Below are 21,182 nucleotides of genomic sequence, written 5' to 3'. Positions count from 1 at the left end.
AATAATGAACGACTTCCTTCTCCCCTCCTCCAAGAAAAAAAAAAAAAGTTGACATTTTTCACTTTTTTACTTTCTGCACTAATAGCAAGCCTCAAAGTACACCATTTCAAAAGAAGTGCCCTATCAGATTTAGCTTGAGGTGTTTCGGTCTTAGCAGATGATTTGGGCTTCAAATGTGTGGACTGTGATTTTGAATACTGGAAAAAAACTTGGTTTGTAAAAACCAGTATTTAAGCTGAAAGTAAATGGTGTCCCACAGAAGAATCACATTCACATTCAGCAATGAAGAAATGAAGTCTAGGAAACGACCTTCAGTTCGTATCAATGAATGAACACAGAAAAAAACGGTGCTGTAGGTTTAATGCATGAAAAATTATTGGATATGGGCAAAACAAGCAGACAGAGCCTTTGAATAAAAGGGTAACCAAATAGTTGGATGTTCTTCTACAGCAAAATTAGATTCTAAGAGTTTAGCCAAAAGTTAAAGAAAAGAGAGCTAAGAAACAATGCTAAAAAACCATTGTTATCCGATGTTGAACTTGGCAAATCAAGGTCATCAGAAGAGTTTTGAGAGTACTTTATGAAGTAGAACTTACTGCAGTTGGAACCAGTGAATCGAAGTGATTTGCTGCTAATTAACCAAAACATATCAATTCTATTTAATCAAATTATTTAAGCACAGACTTAAAGCCATCATCATCCAGTAAAGTATTATATATGTAGTTGACTTCATCCAGGTTTTAAAGAGCAAAGCTATACGTCTGAAAGCATCTTGAAGTGCTTCTCAGAATACAATCTGCATAGTAAATGCAAACAGTGACTCAAATCTTCCTTTGAATTAGATATAACATTTCAAGGCTCACTGCAAAGGACACCTTTGTTATTAGTCTACATTAAAAACATATTTATTAAATACATCACTAAATATATATTCCCATACCAAAAAAGGTAACTATCATGCACTACCTTTTATAAACTTTCCTCCTCACTAAAACTAGAATTACTTTTTTTCTTAAATTGAACACAAGTTTCCATGGATTTATTGAAAAGATGCAATACTTTCCATAAATTTGAGAAATTATCAAGCAATGCTCGGTTATGTACAACAAAGAACTCCTCCTTCTGCAGAAATTGTTCAGCAGTCTGTAGGTTTAAGATTAAGTATATTATTTTTATATTTCATAAAATCTTTATTATTGCAATAATTTTTCTTTCTTCTTCTAATGTAATTGAAGCTTCTAATCAGATACCTTTCAAGTGATATCCTGTCTTTTAGAAGACACTATCTCCATGCTAGAAACATGGAGGAATAATAAAGCACCAAGACTATACTTCCATTTGTTGTGTTTGGACCCCATATGAATAAGCAAAAAGCCTAAAGGAAATGGTGTCTTCAACTGCACATATTAGCAGACCAATGAAAAGAAGAATGACTAAAGATGACTCAATTATTACCCTCTGCAGTCTTTGGACGTTCATATGTGTAGGGAGTCCTAGTAGTAACTGACACCGGAATGGTTGCTGCTGGAATAAAGAGAATTTTTTCAGAGAAATACAAGTGCATCTATACCTATTTCTCAACTTCTGGTATGGCTCAGCTGCTCTTGCTTCCCAATTAAAATCCACCTCCTCCCCACTATTCAAATGGAAACACTGAGTCAGTAATAAATTTACTGAATGTTCTTAAGCAACAGTAACTACCCTGTGTGGTCTTTGTTGCTCTTTGAAAAGAAAAGGTGCATTTATGCTACAGGAACACCACTGGCAGAGAAGCTCCCCAAGTCTTCATCTTCCTGTTTTCCTGACAATTTTTTTTTTTCCTCTTTATGGCCGTAGACCACTGAAAAGAAACGGTTCCAGAGAAATCTTTTTTCTTTGGCAAATCTTTCTATTAATTTTCCTGAGTTTCTTCCACTGTGATGCAAAGGTTAGATGCGAAATATTTCAGGTTTAAATAACTGCAAAGTCACAGAAAATAAGGATGAAGATCCCAGTAGGTTATCTAGTGCTACAGCACATTAGATAATCAAGTTAAAAACCTTCCCATCTCTACCCAGAGTAATTAATTAGGTTTGAAAGGAAAGAACTCCAAAGACTCTGAAAAATATAAAGAACTTTGAAGACAATGTTGGTAGAATTGTTTAGTATTAGCATGACTTTACGATTGGAGTCCATTTTCATTTCTAAATATATCTATAATCATTAAGTAATCAATGTGCTTATCCAAACCTTCACACTTCACTTGTTCACTCTGCTTTGATCTCAGCCTATGTTTTATTACCTATACCTCCTGGTGCTCTCTCTCTCTTTATCATGTTACAGATTTTAATCAGGAAAGAAAAAATGATTGATGAATATTGTACAACATGCCTCAAACTTTATTTTTGGACATACTGACAAATTGTCATGTTGAAGTTCACAAACATTTTAAGTCACAAGTACACTCATTTTGAGGAAGTTACCTTAAAACTTTTAAATACAATAAAATCTGAGATCTAAAACTTCCAAAACTCCATCAGTTTAGACATAAAATTAATTTATTAATTTAAAAGTCTTTATTTCCCTGCCTGAAGGTTTATGATGAGGGGATTATATCTGGGGGGGACTGTGTTTAAGTTTAAAAGACTGAATAAAGGAACTGACATATTTCATTCAGAATTTTAAATCTTCCCTCATTTATTTACTAGCATTTTTAATAGTTAATCATTGATGTATTTGATACTATTGTAACCACTCTAAGAAAGCAAAATACCCCCAAATGTCTTCAGGACAAATAATTTGGGCAATTTTGTAAACTGGTTGCCCAGAGAGGTTGTGGAGTCTCAATCCCTCGAGATACTAAAAAACTGTCTGGACATGGTCCTGGGCAACCAGCTCTAGGTGGCCCTGCTTGAGCAGGGGGCTTGACCAGACTAACTCCAGAGGTCTCCCTTCCAACCTCAACCATTCTGTGATTCTGTGAAAGGACACAGCAATTACCCAGCATTGTCATGGGCTATTCTGGATACAAAAAGACTTTAGGTTTGGAACGAGAAGCTTTACTGGGAACTAAAAAGTTGAAAAAAAAATTCTGACAGAGAGCAATTTTGAAGTTTTCCTATGTTCTCTGGGAATTGGATCACTAAACTAACGTTCTCTGGGTAGGTAAATCTCTCCTCAAGACAATCCCCTTTAAGCCATGTTATTGAAAATGATAATGCATGAAGTGGCTCACATGAAGTGACAGCACAGTTCTCTTAAAAAGAAAAAAAAAAACAACAAAACACCCCAGCCAATGCAATCAGCTCTTGCTCCCAACCACAGGGCTCTGGTACTGATTGGGGTCAAAAGGTGAAGAATGAGAATATATAGCAGCTATGGAAAAATCATTCACTAGTAGGATGCCTGTTTTTCGCCAAGTTCTTCTCTGAACCGCCACATGTGGAAGTATTGCTCTGTCATGACAAAGATCAGCAGGGAATTCTTACCTATTTAATAACTGGAGACTGCTTTTCTACTCCTGGGAGCACTAAGTACTGCATAAAGTATCATGCCTTAGCACTACACTGTGCTCTACATCTAAGCAGGGAAATCCAGTAACAAGCATACTAACCTACAAGACAGGTACTTTGCCCATTCTTCCAAAACTAACCTAGGGCCATATATTCATTGCACCATGTTTTTGTGATTAATCTTAAATCACTTGGATCTGTTTTTTCTTTTTCATGTCTTTGTTTTTCAAACAAAATTCAACAGTGCCATTCTCCTTCCCATCCTAAAGAGATTCTGAAAATCTCTGGTAATGATTTCTTCTCAGCCTATTTTAAAAAAAGTTCATTAATAGATATATAATTCACATTTCATGTAGACTTTTCTAGACAAAAAGAAAAGGTTGAACTGGGAGCTGGATTTCTCAGAATGATGATGAGAGAATAATGTCTTTCATTTCCTCTGACCTTTCTGAAAGCAGAGCATCTAAATAAAACTCCCAGACAATATAAGAAGACTCTGACATAAAAGTTACTCTTTACTCTTGATATTATTGAACAACTTATCAGATTATTGGGTTGTAAGCACCAAGCAGCCAGGTACCTGAGACTTTGAAGGACAGAAAATAGTAAGACATGCACCAAGTTATCAAGCAGAGTTTTCAAAGGCTGAGAAAGCATGGTTCTCTGGTATGACTATATTTCAGAAAACGCATGTTTAGAAGTCCTTCCAGGACCCTCATAGTCCTGGTAAGGGAGAGAAGATTCTAAAAGGAACAACTACATGTATGCACTGATCTATCTAACATTACTCTATCTTATCTTCAGTACTTTATTGAGACTATGGAAATTAACAAATACTAGGCAGTTGAGATCCTCCTCTACAAAAGATAAATTCTGCTTATTTGTTTTTAAAACAGTTCTGCAGTTCTCTTGCAAAAGTCCCATATCACACAAATGGAAATGCATGGACGCATACGAAGAACTAGCATTTTGTACTAGAGGCACAAGCGAGTACAAATTTATAATGCATCTACAGGGGTTCATTATAAAGAGCTATTCTTGCACTTTTCTGGAAAGAAAATGTTACAGTGCAGTTGGATGCATGGTAGAAAATTAATTATAATTTCATTTCCTGAAAAATGGAGAGCTTAGTACATTTAGACAGATTAATGCTAACAATAATACAAGTGAGCACAATGGTTGGCCACGATTGCATTGGCAGCAAGAACTGTTTTTTCATGCAACAGCTTCAATTGCCCAAATATCAAGAAGAATGAAGCTGCAAACTTTCACCTGAATGTACAGTTGGTTGGTTGGAAAAACTGAAGGTTGCTTATGCCTTTCTTTTTTTTTTAATGAAGTTTTTTGCTCCACTGCAAAAAGACAAATACTTTACCAGAAAGAGTACAAAAGTCTTATAAAGAATGAGAGCCAAAATTAACTTTCAGGAATTCTCTTTGACCCAAAGTGGATCATTAGTATGTCAGTGATCAAGTGTAAATTTGGCACATATTCTTCATTATTTTGATTCACTGTTAAGGAAAGGTGACAACTGCTGTCATGACACAAGTTTCTAATTGAAGCTCAACTCCCAAGTTACGCTGGAGTACAGAGGATATCCTGCTCTTTGACCATTTTGCCACCTACCCAAAACCCAGGTTATCCCCATGCACTGCATATTTTATGCCTCAAACAATAATTTCTGAACAAGAACATCATCATTTGTCCCATCAGAATAAATGCCAAATTCACAAATACCTACTCACAGGAAGATCATTACAAGCTTAATTATGACTAAAAACTGTTTCTTAGGATTCCATCCAATTGGTCAGTGAAACCACTAGCAGGGAAAGGACAAACAAGAGGCATGCATACAAATACAGAATCATGCCACCTTCTTTGTAGTTATACAGAAACTTGTTATATAGCCATTCATTGTGGAGACATCAACATACAGTGTTGATACTGGGAGTCCAAGGGTGTAAAACAATTTTATGCAACAGTTTCCAAATGAGTTGGTGGTTTTCTCTGTCATTTCAAAAAACCCATGCAGAATTCAGATCTATATTCAGATATAGGCACCTACAGCAGAGACAAATGTAATTATTCCAGTAATACAATACTGAATTTCCTACACTAAAAATGTTGTAGGACCTGTAATCACCATGAAAAACTAATTATGCACGCTATTTTGAGACAGTTCCAAGTCATAAATACCATTTAGTTAACAAGCTTCACATGGAATTATTTGGTCTGAAGAGAGTAATTCTTTTTATGAGCAAAAAAATATTCAAAGAGAATCTGGAAATAATTTAACAATATTGCCTGATTTCTTCCAGGATTAAGTAATATATTCTTACAACATACAATTATGCAATTTTAAGCTTTCTAACTTCATTATAAACCATGCAACACTAGTAATATTTTTGTAACTGTATTCACTTATTCTTCAGCTCCAGAAAATTCCAGGTGCCTTTTATTCTCTGACATACATCATAGACCAAATTAAACCCTGGTTTGAAGGTGGAATTTCATTTGCCATCATAAAATATGCCTTTACTAAATTCCAGAGCAGAATTTCACTCTTATTTCCACAGTTTCAGGTAAGTCTACATATGTATTAACAATCACTGAATCAATACAATTCCCATGGTTCTAGGTAAGATGCTATAACCATCAGCAAAGCAGGAGAATTTGCATTTTCTGGACCCTGTGCTGAACTAAGTTGAAAAACTGGTTATTTTTAAATGAAAAGCAGGAAAACAATTTGTTTCAATGTCAGGCCATGAGAGTTAGTGATTTGGGATATAAAAGTTGAAAGTTTTCTTGCTTTGCTTCAAATTTTTTTGGTTCAATAAAAAAATAATATTCCTCAAAGAGCACAGCTCTCCTCAGTGCCTATCTTTCTGATGACTAAGTGCTGAGCTTCACACAGAATAAGTTTAAACTAAAGTATACTACTTAAGTGAGACATTATAACAAATGTTTGCTATGGAAATTAGTTACCAGGTTTAGTTCGTGGCTTTTTGGGTCTGGCAGATGGTCTAGGTTTAGATGCAGAAGGTGTGAGTTTTGCTTCTTTAGGAGCTGAAAGAAATATACTGGATTATAATATTATCTTTTCCATTCTATCACATAAAAATCACATTCTTCAAGCCTGAAATGAAGCAACGAATGGCTACTGGGAACAAAAGCAAATGGCAAAATCAGATTTGCTAAGGCAGCTTCTCAAAAATTTTCCTAACACTTCACTACCCCAGCAAAATACCTGCTTGTTCTTCACTGTAAGGGTCAGTAAGTAAATTCAAAATATGTAATTGTAGCTTACAATCACATCAAAATGTTCCTCTCGTTAAGGTAGCAAATTCATTTTTGCAATATACCTAAGAGGTAAAATAATAATGCTGTTTATCCTTTTGAACTCCAGGTTGATTTTAAGCCAGCAAAAGACACATGTAGACAAAATACACAAAAATGTCCTTGATTTTCAACACTGTAAAGAAATTACTGGTAGGGAGCTGGAAAAACATGGAATCATTACTAAAAAAGGGAATTGCTTCATAACTGTAGTCACTAAAATCTGTTATTAAAGCATAAGTAGTGTCATCTAAAGGGTAAAAATTAAGAGCAATCAGTCCTAGAAACATTTTTTCCCCTCAACATGCATGGGCTGAAACTGTAATTAGCTAAATATGACTGTTAGTCTGACATCAGATGAAGCTTAAGGTGAGTTTCAGGTAGTATAGTCAGTAATTTTGTTCATTTTTATGAAGCAGTGCTGTGAAACTGCTTTCCAAGAAAAAGTTACATAGCAATAGACAGAGTGGAAAACCATATGACATTTACAGAAAGAACAGAGTAGAGTAAGATATATGGAGTGACTGAGAAGTGTTTTTCAAGCCAAAATGACATTCAGGATTCATAAAAGAACAGTAGAATTAACATGTCCACCTAGTGCCACAGGAATCCTTCGCTGAGAGTTCTAGGATTAATGTCCACAATACTAACCTTGCACTTGGCCTTTCAATATTATTTCCAATAGGTTTCTGATGATTTTCTGAGGGTAAAGTGTGTTGGTGTAGAAAAACTCCCAACAAAATCAAGACAATTCCAATGCCCAAAATTTTACTGTACTATAGAACTAGTAAAACTGTATGAAAAAACCCTCAAGTTTCTTTTTCTCCTAAGTTTAGAAAAATGTATTTCTGAATGCTTATTTTCTAACTTTTTTCCGCTCTCAGAGAAATGTATTAAATATAGTAAAAAGCTATGAGATAAAGTAACAGAGTACAAACTGTGGCTTGGACTGCAAAGAATAGTGACCAACAGCTACAGAAACATGTATTACCTAGTGTTGCTTTTGGTTGTTCAACAGTCTGAGAAGTTTTAGGCTCCAGAAGTGGTGGTTTAGGGGCTAGAAAAGAAAAATTGAAGGGTAATCGAACAGATCAGAAGATGCATGAGCAGTAGGCCAAAAGCATTATCATTCCAACAGTTCAGGGGGTTGGCTGGTTTGTTTTTAAATAGACTAGATAAGCATGCAGCTAAGTCCTACTCTTATGCATAACACCCTACACTCCTTTTGTTTCCTACGAAACTACACACTGTATGCTCCTGGCTATATGTGAGAGTCCACTTTTAAGGCTCCTTCCCCATATTTATGTTCTCATGACATTTCTAATCCATTGTTTGATTCAATCAACAAATATGTTTCTTTTATATTATGAGAGAATAGTGAGAAAGGACAGATGTGGGCTTTCAGTGAAGAAAAAGACTGCAGTCCAAATACCAGAGAATCTATACCAAAGAAGAAACTTCTAAATGCTAAAATCTTGCTGAAAATCTTAAATCAGAGCCTGCAGTCGACTGTAAGACACGTATAAGACATCAAAGGCAACTCCTGCATTTTACTGACCCGCCTGTTCATAAGATATGAGAACTGAAACATTTTAAGGGCTCTAGTAACGCACACCATAATATTTATCGGTCCAGTACCTGAATCACTAAAGGAGGCAATTCATCTCCCTTAATCCCAGATCAGGAGAAAATGAGTACAGAGATCTATTTTTTTGATCAAAAAGCAGAAAAGGAAAAAAGACACGACACAGTGATAATGTTCCCATGGTCAAAGAATGAATCTCACGTGTATATGAAAATTTTCCCTTAGGCTTTGAGAAAGCTATCCTATTTCCACTAAAATGGCAATCCTTTCCATTGAGTTCCCTGCAGGAGGACTTACTGATCACGAGTAGTACTTTACTTTCAATCAACAAACTATTGTGACTAGCAAAGATGCCAATTTTGCCATAGTATGTCTGCGTGAAAGGGGAGATGGGGACTCACAAAAGAGATTATGGAAGTAATAATCATATATATTGTTTATACAAGTGATATAAAAAACCCTGTGCCACCCAGAAGTTTTTTTCCCTTCCAGTCCTTTAAAGAGGTTACAAAACTAGAGACCTCGTTCATATTTTTATCACGACCCAAATGCATAAAACCGATGATCTTAACTCTCATTCCTTTTGTTAGGCAACATCAAATAACCAATTTTAGAATGATGCGTTAGTCAAGATGCTCATGTATTGCATAGCTCCTGCCCTTTTTAGGAAGTTTTGCTTAGGTATTTTTAGTGAACATAAGTCTCTGCATACTGACTTATAAAAACGGTGTGCACAATTACCAGGTTTCACATGCTGTACTTCTGGGGTAGCAGATGGTTTCAGTTTAGAAGGAGTAAGTGGTATTTCTTTTGGAGCTGAAAGAAAGAGCTCAGTTTGCAATCAAAAATTGTTTAACAAGGGTTTCCTCACATGAAACAGCACATGCCACAAGTTTATATTGAAAAAAAGACAACTTAGTATGGAATGTCAAAGCCATCTAATGAAATCAGAGTTTAAAGTGTGGAATGGAGATGATATTGAAATGTCGTGCCTAGATCAGAAATAGATTCTATGTCTCCAGAACAATTACAATTTCCACTATGAAAGCTCTACATATCAGAGACAAAGAGAACACATGCGTGTGCAGGAGAGTGAGAGAGATAGACAGAACACTCTAATAAAAGGATGACGGAGTTTTTCATGCAAGAGGCGAGTTTTACTTCTCTGAGGACAGTAAAACTATCCTGAATTATGTTGTCATACAGAGATGTATCAAGAAGAATCAGTCTAATGACAATGGAAGAACAAGACTCTATAACCAGGAAAAAGAATAACGATTATGCATGTGAAATGATATATTGGAAGAAATGTATTCATATGGGATGCAGTGCTCAAAACAAACACAGAGTTTTTCACGCTGGGTGAAAACAACAACATTACCTAATGTTACCCTTGGCCATTGAAAAGGACGAGAAGTTTTAGGTGTGAAAGATTCCAGAATAGATTCACTTGTTGCTGTTGGAAGAAATGGTGACAGTCATAAGAGAGCAAAGGGCTAATGGAAGAAACTCCTTCTTCACAAGCAAAACCAAATTTCTTTTTACAAGAACAACAAATATTTTACTAATGCTTGGACAACACTTATCAGTTTAGTATGCATCAGAAAGAAATGCAGTCTTTTGAACTGCACAGAGCTTCAGTGACTATAAATCAGTGCATTTGTGATGTGCAGAAATTCTGGATGTTCATTTTCTCCTGCCTTCATTGCAACCGGTCTGGATCTCAACCACTACCAAGTAAGATTTTAAGTTGAGCACTGGAACATTTCAAGTTTTGGTCCATTACTAAAGGAAGATGGTATGGTGTAAAATGTAGGAATTTAATGAAGAAGACATGTTGAACAATCAATTAGTCAGACATTAAAACCATACAAAATTTGGAGTAGAAAGGTGGCAACTGATCTAACTGTAGTTTCAGTCCAAAAGCATCAAGTGTCTGTGACTGTTAACCAATTTCATGCCATTAGGGATACACCCTTCTTAGTATTTTTAACAAGGCTACAGCAGTAGAATGAAGTCTACAGCATATATCCCAGTATTTTCATCAGCACAACTGGAAAATAAATACTGTTTTCTCAATTATCTATGTGGCATATTTTTCAAAATACTGAAGGAGAATCATGTAACTATGAGTTGCCGTATGCATTTTAAGAGTGAGAAAGCACCAATTTCAACCATTAACAGCAATCTAAATTCAAAATACAGGTGTTAGGGTCTAATCCAAATGTGCACTGAAAGTGAAGATTACCAGTGTACTCATTTCAGTGAGTTTTTGAGCATGGTTCGAGCTACTGAATTAAGAATTAGGTAGAGACTATTGTACCTGGTCCAGCACCTGCTATTTCAGGCTTAGTAGGCGTCACAGGGCTTGAAAGAACAGGTTGAATACCACTTAAAGCTATAAAAAAAACCAGGTCACAGTATCTATGATTATTAATTCTACACATAGCTCTTTTTGTTTCATAAGAACAAACAAAAAACATTATAGGTTACAACATACATAATTTGCAATGCAGGGGTCCACCCACAATAAGCATGCCTTACCTTGACAATGGTTTGGAGTAGGAGCTAAAGCTAGTGGTTAAAAGGACAACTGAAACTAAAGTATCAGCCAACCAAAGCTAATATTACTTTAGATAGCACGGTCCGTGTAGTTTAAAGTAACCCAGAAAATATAATGATAAAAACTTCTAACACCATGGTTATAAGCATAAAACACTCGGAAAAAGGCAGGGAAAAAAAAAATCTACAAAACTAAAAAACATTGCAAATGTATTTCTGTAAAAGACTGCCTTAATTCTCTTCAGTGCTTCGTTTTCTCTCAAGATTTTGTTAGTGAATATTAATGTCATATAATCTGTGTATATATATGTATATACACATATAAGACAAGGGTAAAATAAAGAAAAAAAAAATCACAGAACAGTAAGAAATAGTAAGGAAGAAGCTTACTATGCTGGCATAAACAATATAGAGTATATAAATGTGTGTAACCATCTATCTGAGAGTATAACAACTAAGCTTGAAAGAAAAAAAACAAGTAATTTTAAGATTCTTATTAAGCTTTAGGCGTTATTATTATTATTATTAAACCAAGCTTACTTCATTTAAATATATCTCAAAAAGCCCTAGTAGCTTTTTGAGAGACAAACATAAGATCAGAAACACTATCAGGTGAGTTTCTCAGCAGTAAGCATAAGTTGTCTTGGCTCATATGAAAAAGGGTACTTTGTCTACACTGATGATCATGACTCAAGCACAAGACAAGTACGGCAGATGATCAAAGGATCTGGGATGAATAGGATTTCCAAAATTGCTATCAAAACAACAAAAGTGGTTTAATTGAAGAGCTAATGCATTACTATTACCCATAGTTGTTGTTAGCATGTGAGGTGTTCTGGAAAGTGGAGGCATAGATTTTTCCACATCAGCTGAACTTGTAGCTGCAGAAAAACGTAAATAACCCTGAGAGATAGATTCATATTGGTGCAGAAATGGGGGTGGGGGTGTCAGAAAAAGTAAGATTGCTTTACATTTCTTTGCAAGATGCCAAAACCACTATAATACAGTTTCACAAGACTTCCAGCTTGCAAAGGAATAACAAAACCTCAAAGTTCTGAGAAAGTCACACACACCTAACAGACACACCCTGACAGAAACTGCAGTCCCCCTAAAAGCAGACTTATCAACAGGAGTCAGTTGATCCTTGTACATGTAATATCAAAAAATACATGCTTTTGACTTCACCTGCATCTGTAGAAACTAGAGACCTACATACTTAAAATATATGCTAATATGAATTTCTACAGTTATTTCTATGCTAACACTTTGCTTGTTTCAGTTTAACAGGTGCCAGTATTTTAAGTTATAGGTTTTAATATACTACATATCATGTAATTTGTCATTTAAATTAAATTGTCATAACATAAATTAACACAGCTTTTGTAACATACTGAAGAGCCAGAAGGTGAGGCAGAAAATTCAAAACAATAAGGATGAATATTGACTGTCAGGTTCAGGATAACTTTCCTACTCATCTCTCGCACATTCATACTTTTGCTACAAATGCAAATTTAAACTTGGATAGCTATGATCCCAGTAAGAAAAGTTCCAAAAAAAATAACAGAACTTGAAAAAAATGCTTAGTAATGAAGAAAACTGCAAAAAAAAAAAAAAAAAAAAGTGTATGGTATGACTACCAAAAAATCACCCAGGATAAAATCTCCCAGTCAAGAATAGATCTTCATAACTGATAATGACTCCACCTAGCTGGTGGTCCTTATATTTGACAGATTAAAACCACCGAAAACAATATTGATTCCTGTGGTTTTTTTATTTGAACCTATGCCACAGAATATCATCATGCAGTTATAGAGCCTACCAAACACTGCTGACAAAATTCTATTTCAGACAACACCAAGCAATCAGAGTAAACAGCCTGTAACTGTAACATTGCTGATGAAAAAAAAAAAAAAATCATAAGCTATGAAAGTATCATAAATACAATTTACCAGTCTCTATATTTGATACTTCTGCAAATACAGATGTTTGGGATGGGAAAGTAATATGATGAGAGTCCAGTGAAGCTGGAAAACAAAACAAAACAGAAATTCTTTTCAGCATCATCTGAACCTATAGACTGAACACGTTTCAACCCATTACTAAGGAACTAGCAACTTCAGACAGGAAAAAATCTCAAATGCACATGGAATTAATTTCCTAATCAGAATGTGTGAAGATGCACTGGTGATGCAAATGATGAAGAGGTTGTTGCAAGAAATATGAAGAAATATTCAAATACTTCAGACAGAAAAATATGAAAAAAGACAAAAATTAACTGAAGAAAAGTGAAAGACAAAGACTTGCTTATGCCTTGCAGAACAAGATGTGACATACAAAAACTGAGGTGGGAAAAAACTATTTAAAAATAGAGGTGACAGAGGAGAGATGTACAATTTCCGATACACAGAAAGCATCTTCTTGAAAAACAAAAAGGTAGAGGGATCGTACAAGGATTAATGTATGCAAGAATTGCAGCATCACTGGAAAAGACCCTGAAGTATGTGATACTCAGATGACAAAAACAGAAGATTTCTCCAGTTACAGAAAAACACACTTCAGAATCAGTTTCCATCACTTAGACTGTGACACCAAGAAACAAGCAAGAAACAAGGCCAGCACATTTGGGAACCTATTGTCACCCAGTGCCATATCCAATGGCTTGAGTAAAGAGGGCTTTTCACATAGGGCAGTTTCATCTTTACACTTATGCTTCACCCCAACATAGGCTCAAGAGAAATAACGGTTCGGCTAAAAGCACAATAACACCTCCTGGGACAATTTCCACCTTGCATTGTTACCAGATCTGCAAGAAATACCGTTACCAAATTAGGTCAGCAGCGCGGCCAGGCGCTAAAGGCTACCAGTGCTTTGAAACTTGAAGAAACATGCCGTGATTCACCAGAAGCCAAAAAGAGGCGTCGTTCTTAAAACCCTAACGTGACCTCAAAAGCAGTAGTAGAGCAGAGCGTTCCCAATCCCAGGCAATGGCAACGTAAAGGTGTGGGCAGACGACAACCGGCCACCTTGAAAGTCAGCTGTGAAGCAACCAACAGCTGCAACCTTGGACCAGGAAACCCTGGTGGGCAGCTGAACTGCAGTGCTGTCCTCTTGCACCAGCCCAGACGGAATTTCCCTCTTAAGAACGCTGTTGCATTTGAGCGTGCCAGAGAAAGAAAGACCCGCTACCAAAACACAGGGAAGCAGGGGAATGGCAGCTGAAGGCAAGGTGCAATAATACGTTCTCTACACAAGCTGACACTCAGTCCCTGCAGAAAATGCTCGTCAGCAATGGAAAAAGCGCGGGATCAAACAACAGAATCGCAGAACAAGCGCGGCGAGTGCTTCAGCAAGCCAAGCTGCACCAACAAGTCTTCATACTCTCCATGGAAGATGACAAGGATGCCAGGTGGTTTGTGGTGGGAGGTATGATGGGGAGGGAGACAGCGAGGAGAAAATGAAAAAAGAAGATGTTTTGCTAGTTACCCATCACGCTTTGCTCGGTTGCCAGGGAGGAAGAAGTGGTGGATTTCAGCCTTGGTCTTCGAGTAGCTAAGATCAAACACAAAAACCACCTTCAGGTCCTCAGGCAGGCTGCTGTCACATGGGTGGTATCAAGACAGAGCTATGGACAAGGAGACATGGCCCTGCTCGAGGCAGGCTTCCATGTCACAGCATCACTCCCCGTAGTAGCATGATGCTATCTTTCAACTGGCATAGGTAGCCCAAGGTAACAGAGGAAACCTAGAAGTGGAACCCCAAAAAAGGCAGCAGAAAGCTTACAAATGGAGCAATTTCTAATAAGGAGCTATAAGGGACCAACCGCATCACGGACCCACTTTTCAGGACACCAAAACACTTGAACAGGCTCATCGCTGCAGAGAAAAGCATTGCCAAAGTAATCAAAGTAGGAAGGGAATCACTGGCTATTTACCCATCACAGTCCTTGTGGTCTCCGGTGAAGCAGACAAGGTGGACTCCAGGTCCGGTCTCTGGGCTGCTACGGTCAGACATGGAAATGATCTTGAGATATCCACACAGTCTTGCCATGGCAGTACAAGCAGCACCGGTTCACAGCACCCCAAATGTCCGTATTTAGGGCAACACATGCCTTCTCCTGGCAGTATCTTGTGACTCAGTGACCAAATCAGCAGTCAACCACCTTGCCGTGGTTCAAACTAACAGAATACTCTTAGAAACTCAGTAGCTAAATGGCTCTCCATCAGCAGAAAAATGGCTATATGACTACTTCACCAAAGCACTCCTTACATTTCCTAGAAAGATGTCCAAGGAACAGTTGTTGCAGACCTAACATGGGAGCAAAGACACCCATCTTTGGATTCAGAATTTGAGATGACAGGTGGTTGGTACCTGTCAAATGCAAGGAACTACAAATACTAAATACTTCCTGTTTCCAGCATGAAGGAATAAATTGCACATTATCTTATCAATATTCAGTCATAACTCCCAGCTCTCCTTAGAAGTTCAATAATTTTTGCAAAAATGTATTTTCTCACATTTGTTGTCACTATTATTATTATTATTTTTACAAAGAACAGACTATGTAAGGCCTCACTGTTCCCCATGACATCTGAAAATCCCCACTCTTACTTTAGGTTAGTCTCTAAGCTGATAAATAACATGCCTATTGATGAAGCTTGAACTTCAGTGCTCAAGTTAGTGAAACGGAAGAGGAAAAAAATAACTGATGTCCTGTAAGGAATCTATGGGACATCTATACCACATCAATAGCAAGAGTAAGAGGAAGTAAAATTATATTTCTGCCATACTGGAGTATTTCATTCTAGAAAGAATTTTCAAAATAAAAACTGTATCTAAATACACACAGGCATTGCGTGACAAATTAATTTTTGCAGCTGTCCCTGCAAAAAGTGATTTTTTTCAAGTGATGGAAAAAAGCATAAGTTCAAACATCAAAATCATGTCATTAGTATGGCAAGTGTTTTTGCAAGCCAAAGTGCATTAACAAACCTAGGTATTGCTCAAAGCAGATGAAAATTATGTCAAGTGATGGTACAGGAAAAGGAAAAATGAAAATATCATATTTACCCTCCACTATTCCTTGGCTTGCAAAGTAAGGAGAAGTAGATTTCAGCTTTGGTCTCTGAGTAACTAAGATTAAACCAGAAAACTGCCTTCACATATTACAGATGAACAGTGTTTTTCAAAGCAGTGTCAGTACAGAGTTTTAAATGAATGAAGCCCATATTACATTCAGCTTTTTTACATAAATATTTGCATTCACTACAGTGTTATTCCATTTTTAAATCAGGGTGGCCTAGCTGAGTTAATGTAGAATACAAAGAGTTAACCTTTTAGTGAACAAGGCCTATAGAGCAGAAAATTATGAAGAAGGATTGAGAAGCTTAACAATTAAGTATCTCCTTGTTATCATTTATATAAATGACTGACCATCTCACTGACACATCTGGCATTGCCACTAACAGGAAAAAAAAAAATCAAAAGGTTTTGACTGAATTTTAAAAATAATACTTTTCATATTTAAGTATTGACAAAATGATAGAAATAATGATGGAATCACTGTTTACCCATCACTCTCCTCGTGGTTTCCAGAGAAGGAAAAGATGTGGGGTCCAGGACTGGTCTCGGGAGAGCTAAGATCAGAGATGGAAACTATCTTGAGATGTTATGGCAGTCTCTCTATGCGTATGAAAGCATCACATCCAAAATAAATCAGTATTTAGATTGTGGTTTCTCAGGTATACTTTTCCCACCAAATCAATCATACATCAATTTTTTTGTCAGTCTGTATTACCGAAAAACCCAACCACTGGCTAAACATTGCTCAGAGTAGACAATAATGGCAGTCATGACGTTCCAGAGCTGCCTTTTAATGGCAATAAATGACAGATCCCAAAATCCATTTTCTAGCATCAAACAAGTATTTTCAAACTATAAACTGAGAACTAGTCAACGGATATGTAGCCAGAACTTCAGCCCGCATCAAAGATACTGTCAAGTTTTGGAAATGACCACCTTATATTTAATCTGAAAAACAATTAACTAGCTCTGACTACTATATTCTTCACTACCCTTAAAAATCTGAACTTTGGTGCTAAAGTAATATATGCCTGGGAAAAAAGGAAACAATAGCTTCTCTGCAGAAAAAAATGCATGCAGGTGAACTTAGTAAGGATTTCCATCAAGAGTTGAGCCAACTACGAGAAAAAGAACAACTTGTGGTTTCATAACCAAAATCTGTAAGAATCTCTAATGGAACAGCATCTCCTTAATTTACAGGAGCAGGTCTTCATCCTGAAAAGGTATGAAGTACTTCAAACAGACAGGATCTCATATCCACACTGAGAGACAAGCATGAGCTAAGAGAGTCACATTTATTTTCCAGAAATTAGTGAACAGATATGGAAATGACAAATGAAATGCAAAGACCATGATAAAAATCCCTTTACTTGTGTAAGAATACAATATTAGGAAAAAAGAGAGTTTCTTATAAAAGCATAAAGCAAATTCTTAACACAAGCAGAAGGTAGGTCAAAGAGTAGATACCTCAGAAAATGGAATCAAAATTTTAAAACTGCCATCACACTTGCAAGAACACATTACTGGAAAAGTGCAAGAGCACAAATTTGATGGACCAACAAAGAGAAAATGTCAAATGTGGAATTCTTGTTCTGAAAGAACTCCATTAGACTCCTCCAGTCTAAGGAACCAAAATCCTTCAAAAATGCAATAAAAGTTTATAGACTTGATTGACAGGGGGATGGACTGAAAGAGTTTCAGAAATTTCTCCCTTTCAATGATCCATTTGACTACATGCTTCTCTGTGGCTCTGGGCTATTTACTATCCTCTCCATCTTCATTTTGTTTGCTGACAAATGGGAATAACAAGAGCTCCACAAATATGTTTTCTGAATTACCTAGCCAATGTTTGCACCTTTACTAGCACTGAGTTGAAGAACTGTTAAACACGGCAGTTAAGATGGCAAATATAAAACAGAATACCTACTTGTTAGTGTACAGGGGAATACTATAGAACACTTGCAACTATCTATAGAGATCTGCAGTACAAGACAAAGTTCAGAATATACCAAAGGAAGAAAAGGAGAGTTCCTGTGTTCAGCATTAAATTTGTCCTATACAGGGAAAAAAAAAAATTTAAAGAAACTGGCTTGATTCTCTAGGATACATGCAGACGGCTGACAAACCTTTTATGTCCCCAAATAAACATATATTTCTTTTTTTTCCTAGACATATCTGGACTACCAAGTCTTGAGCTATTTAAAAAAAAAAAAAAAAAAAGTACTTGTGTTTGCAATGCCCACTTTCATCTCCCTAATAAGAATTTTCTCACTACAGCATAGCTTAAGAGTCTTCCTTCATGTGAAATATACTTGAATATTCTACACAACTGCAGTATTTACAACCTGAAGAACACAAGTGGACATGAACAGTCAACAGAAAATAAATCTACAAAGCAAATTTCCTAGACACATCACACCATCCCCCAACACTGTAACTGACCAGGAAGATGTCTTAAATACCAATAACACAAAACTTCACTATAGTAATAGCAAAGTAAATATAAAATAAAAAGCAGTATAACGTCAAGTAATACAGTAGTTATCTGCATCATGATACTCTGCATATAATGGAGAGGTTAAAGTTTGATTACCAGCCTCACAGTATTTCACAGGCACAGAAGTGCCCAGGACATTATACTGTAAAATTCTATTACATTAAGTAATACATAATTGGTCAATGGCAATTATGGGTAATAGTACCAATTAGTATTGCAAAAGTGAACTAAAGAAAAAAAAATCATAATCCAGCATTGTAAACATCATAATACATGTCAAATGCAAGTACTACCCCATGAAAAATTTTTATCTTGCAGTTGTTGTCATCCCCAAAGTAAAGAAAATTAAACCAACATTTCACCAAAAGCATATTTGGAAGTCTTCTAATTCCTCACTGTCAAGAACACTCAGTTTGCAAAATGTCCTTACCAGATTGGATTGATAGTATTTCTGGGACTCCAGATGCTTTAGACATGAAATGTGAAACTATCTGTGTTTCATTAAGAGCTGAAAAGAAAATGTGGATTTAAAACGCAGAGGAATCTCACCGTTGCTGGGATAGCACAACACACTACCCAGCACGAGCTGTGTTGTTCAAGATGATGTAACTGCAAACACAAGCACGATACTGAATGCTTAAAAGTCCTCTCAGTACTATGTGAATAAAGAGAAAGATAGACAGCCCAATACGGTGGCAACAGGCTCCAATATCTGATGCTAGACAGAACTCCTAAGAATCACGCTCTTTTGCACTTTCTGGAGTTTAAATTACACCAACAGAAAAATGAAATTGTTACAAGTTAGTATAAAATACCAGCTCTTTAGCACTTTGTACCAAAAATGCTTTCTAGCTGCTGATAAAGTAGTGATTAACACAAAACAGTTCTTTAACAGGCTTGCCATTCAGACTCGGAAGCAAACGTGTTCACAGCAGAAGAAAAGGAAGCAAGTGGCAATGTGATGAAAACTAAAATGGAATCCCACTTTGCTTACCCATCACTGTTTGTCTAGTTTCCAGAAAGAATGAGAGATAGGCTTGAGGACCAGTCCCTATGTAGCTAAATCAGATATGAAAGTCATCTTGAAATAGGCAGTCTGCACAAGTGATAACACTGTGGTTTTAAAGGAAAGAAGTAAGTCTAGGTTGAAAGTATTGTTCATTACCTGAATAACCACATTAGTTTTTTGGGTTGTGTAGCTCCGTAGAGCACAATAAATGTGAAGTTATTAATCAGTCTTCAAGAAATGAGGAAGAATTCAAACAGGCTTGAAGAACCTTGGCAAGTACACATTTGCTAAAAACAGCTAATAAACAAGTGACCAACTAAGCAATAGGTTTTTAAAAGAGATCATTAAGATCACTACGAGACCCACTCCAGGGGAAATAACATGTAAGCAAGTATTTCACTGCAGTCCTCATTGTGTGGCTGGACTTCCTCACCTTCCTTTAGTTGAAAGATCCTTCTGTTCACTCTCTTCTTTCCCCCTTCCCCCTCTCCCCAACACACACATGCAAAACTAAAAACCGGAATTCCTTAGATTATTTCAAGGAAGCCCTTTAAATACAAACAACTGTACATGCTAATGGTTCCCATCTCATACCAAGCCTATGCCTAGAATATGTTAATTAAACATTATTATCATATTTAATCACATTTTTAACTCCCCTTCAAATCTGGGACTTTGTATGGCTATGTTTATGTTGAATTCCAGACTAGATCAGACATGATTTTCTCCATTCTCCAAAACATTTTAAGTGTTGGGAAATTGATCCCTCTGGTTTGAAAAGAGTGCAGCATAACTTTCTTTATAGGCAAAGCGTGCAGAATAAAGAATTGAACTTGGGTGTGCTATTGTATCAATATACAGAAAACCACTACAGAAATTTTCTGTTAAGGCACTTGATCATAAGTTATTGCTCACTATGGAAGATGCATTAATGATAAATACTGATTAATACCTCTGAAGAATAAATGTATAAAACTTAAGTAATCTCCGTTTCTTGATTTTAAGAATGTTTAGTTGCAATTTGCAGGCTTTCCCACGAACCTGCAATTACAGGCAGCTGGACAACTACTGAAAGTTTCCTGTCAAATACCCATTTAGTCCACTTTTTACTGCAAGGGAGTTCTGGCAACAACTTGAAATAGGCTTTGGATGGAATTGTAATTACTGAAAGGAAATGAAATACTTCATGCAGGGACAGTAAAACAAGCAGAACCTTGAGCACTGATAAAACTGCAGTTTTTCAGTATCATTTTGTAAGGCATTGGTAAGTTTTAGTTTATATTCTGAACACAGGAAGTATAACAGTCCTAAAGAATAAATGTTAGCAAGGAAGAACAGGAAAACTATATACTTTAGATTAATATTTATTAATAAGTGTAAGTAATTTAAATATCAAGAAAATACCATCATCCAACCAGTTTAATTTTACTGGAGACTGGTATAATGGGTTTCAAGGGTGTTTGAAAGCATCACATCTACCATAAAAGCACCAGCTCAAGATCAATTTGTTAATTATAGTGTTGTGCAGTTTAATTTAAAAAGTTGTACTCAAGCATTACAGCAATATATGTTACAAGCATGCTTTTATTTCTCTAAGCCTTGGACCTATGCTGTCTCTCTTAC

At 36.3% G+C, this 21,182-nt stretch overlaps 1 protein-coding gene across 37 annotated transcripts in view; it reads right to left on the bottom strand.

The window, feature by feature from the left end:
* ABI3BP (ABI family member 3 binding protein) overlaps window positions 1-21,182 on the bottom strand; it is a 168,334-nt gene that overhangs the window by 58,443 nt on the left and 88,709 nt on the right. For 22 of the 37 annotated variants that reach the window (XM_069785638.1, XM_069785647.1, XM_069785651.1 and 19 more), the window contains 12 exons: window positions 16,542-16,607; window positions 16,042-16,104; window positions 14,906-14,971; window positions 14,458-14,523; window positions 12,924-12,998; window positions 11,781-11,855; window positions 10,736-10,810; window positions 9,794-9,868; window positions 9,154-9,228; window positions 7,819-7,884; window positions 6,477-6,557; window positions 1,456-1,524 (listed from right to left, as the gene is read on the bottom strand). In XM_069785638.1, coding sequence (XP_069641739.1) covers window positions 1,456-1,524; window positions 6,477-6,557; window positions 7,819-7,884; window positions 9,154-9,228; window positions 9,794-9,868; window positions 10,736-10,810; window positions 11,781-11,855; window positions 12,924-12,998; window positions 14,458-14,523; window positions 14,906-14,971; window positions 16,042-16,104; window positions 16,542-16,607 — 852 coding nt within the window. The remainder of the gene's footprint in view (window positions 1-1,455; window positions 1,525-6,476; window positions 6,558-7,818; window positions 7,885-9,153; window positions 9,229-9,793; window positions 9,869-10,735; window positions 10,811-11,780; window positions 11,856-12,923; window positions 12,999-14,457; window positions 14,524-14,905; window positions 14,972-16,041; window positions 16,105-16,541; window positions 16,608-21,182) is intronic. The other 15 variants (XM_069785648.1, XM_069785656.1, XM_069785657.1 and 12 more) reach the window with 8 other exon arrangements.

This window comes from Haliaeetus albicilla, chromosome 6 (genome assembly GCF_947461875.1).
Source record: "Haliaeetus albicilla chromosome 6, bHalAlb1.1, whole genome shotgun sequence".
In the NCBI taxonomy this organism is placed as follows: Eukaryota; Metazoa; Chordata; class Aves; order Accipitriformes; family Accipitridae; genus Haliaeetus; species Haliaeetus albicilla.
Note: the sequence above shows the minus strand (reverse complement) of the source record. Positions and strands in the feature narration are given on the sequence as shown.